This window comes from Oikopleura dioica, chromosome PAR (assembly GCF_907165135.1).
Source record: "Oikopleura dioica chromosome PAR, OKI2018_I68_1.0, whole genome shotgun sequence".
Taxonomy (NCBI): domain Eukaryota; kingdom Metazoa; phylum Chordata; class Appendicularia; order Copelata; family Oikopleuridae; genus Oikopleura; species Oikopleura dioica.
In genome coordinates, this window is record NC_137293.1 from 16547464 (window position 1) to 16552919 (window position 5456).

The 5456-nt window shown below is 40.6% G+C and overlaps 1 protein-coding gene across 1 annotated transcript; it reads right to left on the reverse strand.

Annotated features, from left to right (window-relative positions):
• Positions 1–1055: 1055 nt before the first annotated feature.
• Positions 1056–4917, reverse strand: LOC145702216 (serine/threonine-protein phosphatase 2B catalytic subunit beta isoform-like). Its single transcript, XM_081779429.1, has 12 exons — positions 4702–4917; positions 3849–3953; positions 3635–3742; positions 3209–3340; positions 2537–2708; positions 2267–2423; positions 2120–2204; positions 1975–2073; positions 1818–1932; positions 1615–1772; positions 1452–1536; positions 1056–1400 (listed from the first exon to the last, which is right to left on the reverse strand). The coding sequence occupies exons 1-12, from the start codon at positions 4768–4770 to the stop codon at positions 1243–1245; spliced, it is 1443 nt and encodes a 480-aa protein (XP_081635555.1). The 5' UTR covers positions 4771–4917; the 3' UTR covers positions 1056–1242.
• Between the last annotated feature and the right edge of the window lie 539 nt (positions 4918–5456).

Below are 5456 nucleotides of genomic sequence, written 5' to 3' on the forward strand. Positions count from 1 at the left end.
CGAAACAGACTTTCTCAAAATGAAAGTGCTTTTTCAGGACAACACTTGATTTTATTTATGTCAAAGTTTGATTTTCCACTTTCATGATGTAGTCTTACCTGTCTTTTACGTTTAAATAGGCAGTGAAAACACTGTAAAACTGAATAACACTCCATTCAAAATTAGGGCAATTCAGATGACTTTTGAAATTGCTTACTCTGGCGAAGCTCGGCGTTTTACAAATACGAAACTATCTGCAGTTTTTCAACAATTAATGAATTTTTCAGAAGACTTTGCTCATTTATCTTGCTTAAGGATATAGCCTATGAAATTGAACTTTCATAGCGCCTAAATGCGACGTCGGATCATCTTATTTCAAAAGTATTCCTATTAAAAAATGTATGCAGAACTCGATTCTGGTACTTTTTTAAAACTTTTCATTCGAATTTTTCTCTGTAGAGCGTTTTGAAATCTTACGATCGCGATTTCTCGAAATATTTACATTAAATTGCTAAAACTAAACCAATGACTGCATTAGCAAAATGCTTTAATAAAATATTGTGGCTGAAAAATCCTCAAACTTGGCCAAATTTTCATTCTAGTGTTTTCCTCTTTCTTGCTCCTGTTTTTCTTCCATGCGCGCTTTTTTGGATCCAACCAATCAGAGCGCTCTTTCAAACGCGCAGACTTTCTCGGGAAAGAGGAGTCGAGAGATCGAGCACCCAGCGCAGCGCTTTTTACACTATTCACGCGCTGGGGAAGTCTCATGGAAATGGCTCTAAAATCGGTTTTTGTCGGGATAAGAGAAAACCGAACCCACAATATTGTAGATAAGGGTCTAGATTACTTTTTTATCAAAAAAACTCGACCGATTTAATGTAAATATTTCGAGAAATCGCGATCGTAAGATTTCAAAACGCTCTACAGAGAAAAATTCGAATGAAAAGTTTTAAAAAAGTACCAGAATCGAGTTCTGCATACATTTTTTAATAGGAATACTTTTGAAATAAGATGATCCGACGTCGCATTTAGGCGCTATGAAAGTTCAATTTCATAGGCTATATCCTTAAATAATTTATCGATGTAGGTTTTATTGCTCATGCACGGCATCGCGAGTAAACAGAATCGAACATTTCATAGATTTTGATCAATGCAGGTAACGCCCATGAGAAAAATATTATTTTACGGTTTTTGGGTTTGTGTTGTGGCTCGTGAGTCGTCCTTGTCTTCAGGCAATCGTAATAATAGTAGTTCCAATTTTCTTCAGTTCTTCGACCTACTGGAGTTCCTCTCGGCTGGTCGTTTTTCGTTTTCAATGTCTAGCTTTCTTGCTTCCGTGAAGTTCTTGATTTCGACGCCCGATTCGCTGGTTTTCGAGTCCATCGCCGCGAGCAGTCCTTCTTTTCCCGTCGTGAGACAGCCTGAACAAGCAGCAACAGTAATCATCTGTCAGTAGAAAGCTGCCAACTGACCTGTAGGTAATTTGCCATTTGTAAGTCCCTTGAGGCGGACAACAGTTTCAGACTCCTCTCTCAACACTGAGAAAACTCGCGCCATCTACAAATTAATAATTTATAAAATTATAAAGAGCGCCTCGGGCGTGAGCACGCACAGCGGCGTTCCACTACTGTTTACCTTTCCAACTGCTCGGATCTTGTTCCGGATAACTTCGCGACGCGCCTTTTGAGCTTCGAGGGCTTCTTGGTCGTCGGCGGGGACGGGCGAGCCGATCGAACTGTCGTCGTCGGTGTCCACGGTACAGACGTTCAGCAGGGCCACGAGCATTTCCGTCGCTTAATTTCAGAATAATTTAATTCTGATGACGAATAATAATGTACCTTTTTCCGCGACGAATGGAAGGGACCACTTGAAGACGTCCATAAAGTTGGGAAGCCAGTAAGGATGAGGGGAAGCGTTGAATTGTCGGATATTCATAACTTGGTTCTCGTATTTCTGAAATTTCTTGGATGAAGCGGAATGATAAGAAAAACGAACCAGAATAGCAGCTTTGTTATTATACACATCGAGGTAGTTTGGGGCTGAGAAAATCGTAATAAGGCTTGGGAATCCGGTAGATGAGGCGCGTCGATACATCTAGCAAGAAAGAAGTAAGTCGGGGATAAAAGACTTTTAGCCCTACTTTGTATCCAGCATCCTGTGCTTCGTGCGCACGAATCACGGACAGAAGTGAATTGGTTTGAAGAAAATCGCAAACAGCAGCAAAACTAGGAAAGTATAGATTGACTCCAATTTTGTGTGGTAGATTCACGGGTGAATGGTTTAGTACCTGAAGAAGTAGCTACAGCCGCGGACTTGGTTTTGCGAGAATTTCTCAACAGTGGAGTTTTCTTTTCCGTATTCTTCAAAGGGGTCGGACCACAGGAGGTCACACATCGGCCCGAATGGGGGAGGCTCTTTGAATCGATCGATCTGTCGAATGTCGTCTTAGAAAGGCTAATGATTTAACTATCCCGTAATCTGCTTATCGCATCTTCTACTTTGTATGAGTTTGAACACAAAGATCAATTTATTTCTGTTCTTCTTTCAAAAGCCCTGCCCAATGTCCGGATTTCTGGCGAAAGTCCTCCGTGAACGCACAAAAATTGACCATTCAAGAGGGCGGCGAGGGGCAAGGCGTCGAATGCTTCCATGCAAGTTTCCCAAATATCCGTCGAATATTTGATCTGGCATTCTTGCTTGAAGGTGAAGTACTCTGTTAGATGCCGGCACTGAAGGAAAATTAAGGGGGTGTAGCGGGGTTATCGGTCGGGCGCCCTTAAGTGACTGTCCTCTATTAGCCCTCATCTTGGTTAGGGTTCGGGTAAGGGGACTGAGGGTACCTACTGGGGGCCCCGGAGAGCGAAGCCCCCTGGATAAGGGGGTGGTGTCTGGAACCGACAAAAATTTCGACAAATTTTGCCGACTCCAGGCTTCTGATTGGTTGAAAATTTCCACGCAAAATTTGTCGAATTTTTTTCGTCGGTTCCAGAGACCTCCCTGGATTAGGCCTAAGGGGGGCGAGGGTCGTAGCCCCTGGGTTAGGCTTAGGGTTAGGGGTTGCCCGATTTTCGACCCCCTACTAGTAGGCTACTACAAGTTGGGGAAAGATGCAAGTTCACTTCGAGGAAAAGAAGAATGTCACCCGCAAAGCTGTAAATCTTCATCTACTTTAAGCGAAGTGGACTTAGCCGCGTTTTGAAATGATAAATTCTCTGTGAAGTGTCCTCACCTCATGATTGCCACGGAGAAGGTGAAGCCCATTTGGATACGTTTTCTTGAGCGCCCACAGTAAAAGCACGCACTCGATACTGAAGTAGCCACGGTCCACGTAATCCCCCATAAATAAATATTTCGTCTTTGCCTAAAACACAGACTTGAGTTTAATTTCGAATGACAAGTTGTCAAAAAAATGGCGATTTGGAGACTCAAAGTTCAAATGCATTAAAAAGTCGTATATGAATATTAAAACCGCAATGATCGGCCTTGGTTCGGGAACCTGTGTAAAAACCTGAGTCAGGGTTTTGAAAAAACTTTCATAAAAACCCGAGAGCGGCTTTTATTTTTACTTTTTCAAATCCTGACTCAGGTTTTCAACACAGCTTGTCATCAGAAAATCGACGATATGGAGGGTAGATTCTCCTGTATCAAAACTTACAGGATCTCCCCCAACTTCAAACAGCTTGAGCAAATCGTAGAACTGTCCGTGTATGTCTCCGCAAATGGTGATGGGCGAGTCGACATCGAGCAGTGTCTTTTCGGCTTTCTTTAGAAGGGGATGAGATTGAAATTTAATTATTTATGACGGCTGAACAGATCCATGTCTCAGGGCTGTTGTTTCTCAGGTGATAGCCATGTCTCTGATCCCGTCACAAAATGGCAGTTCCTTCTTTGATGATACGTCGGCAGCATTTTTCTGTCAGGCGGCCCTCTTTACGCAGGTGCTCCCTCAGCAGTGAAATATTGATATCGCCATTCTAAATGTAAAGTTCAATCGTTTTTCTTTCATTCATAAACATTAAACAAAATAAATTTAACAATCATGACGTGACTATCTTTGAAGAGTGCATCTTTGAAGATGTACTTGAAAGTTCTAAAGGGGATATTTCGTCAAAGAAATATATTTTTTTACTATGAAAAAAATTTGACTTTACTGGGTAAGGGTTAGGGTTAGCCTTTAAAAAAAATCCAAGAAAGAATTTCCTAAAAATAGCTCAAATCGACAGAAAAATGGGACGGTGTCTGGAACCGACAAAAAAATTTCGACAAATTTTGCGTAGGCCGCGACTCGGCTGCTGATTGGCCGGTTTGCCGAATCCAGGCTTCTGATTGGCTGAAAATTTCCACGCAAAATTTGTCAAAATTTTTTGTCGGTTCCAGACACCTCCCCAGAAAAATTGCGATTATTTTGACCAAAATTATGGATAAATTTCTGACCAATCAGATTTCTGAATTCGACCGATGTCGAATCAGATTCAAGAAAAATAAATACAAAGAAAATTCGAATAATAGGCATGGATAGAGGGTTGAACTTGGATGAGAAAATGTTTGATTTTCATGTACCACCCTTATTCTAACCCCAACCCTAACTCTTAGACTTTACTTTAGCGACTTCTTAGGAAACTTCAACAAAAAATAGTTCCATCATACAACATGAAAGGCGCAACGATAATTCTGAGGTTATAAAAGCAACTACACGCGCCATTAAAAATTGACGATTCTAACCTTATGGAAGATTTGCTCTTCACAAAGTCTTTCGTGGGGAGATGCTCGACGGATGTCACACGGCGACATTCCATGTGTGGTTCTTGTCACCGTGAAATGCTGCGTTTTTTCTTCTGATAAAAAATCTCTCTTTTTTCAAATTATCTTTTCTCTTGTTTCTGTTTCTTTCTTTATGATGTTCTGCTTCGTCTTCTTTCTCGTTTCGATTTAACACGTGTTTTTATTCTGAAAATAAACTCGTTAAAATATTTTTATAATGACTTTTCGTAGTTACAGTTTGACGAAATTTTTTGACGAAAAGAGGATAAAAAAATGACCAAAATTTTGGCCCTAAATTTTCGAAAATGGTGATTTTTTTTCCGGAAAATTTTGGAAAAAAAGATTTTATTTTTGTGACCAAATTTTGGCCAAAATATTTTTCGGCCAAATGGGGATTTTCACTGTTTATTCCAAAAAAATTTGCTTTGTTAAACAAAATCGTAAGTTGTGGGAATTTTCTGACTTGACTTTTCAACGCGGCAACCAGGGATGTGGATCAGCAAAAATTTTCCTTTGTTTTGCGCTGCGATTGCGGAAATTTTTCGAACTTATTTTGCGCTGTTTTGCGCTGCGGAATCCGAAAATCACGCAATTTGCGGAATTTTGCATTGTTTTGCGGATAATCAAAATTTGTTAATTTTGCGAAAATTTTGCGGATTTTGCGCTTTTTGCGGAATTGCGGATTGCGCGATGACACGCAATTTGCGTTATTTTGC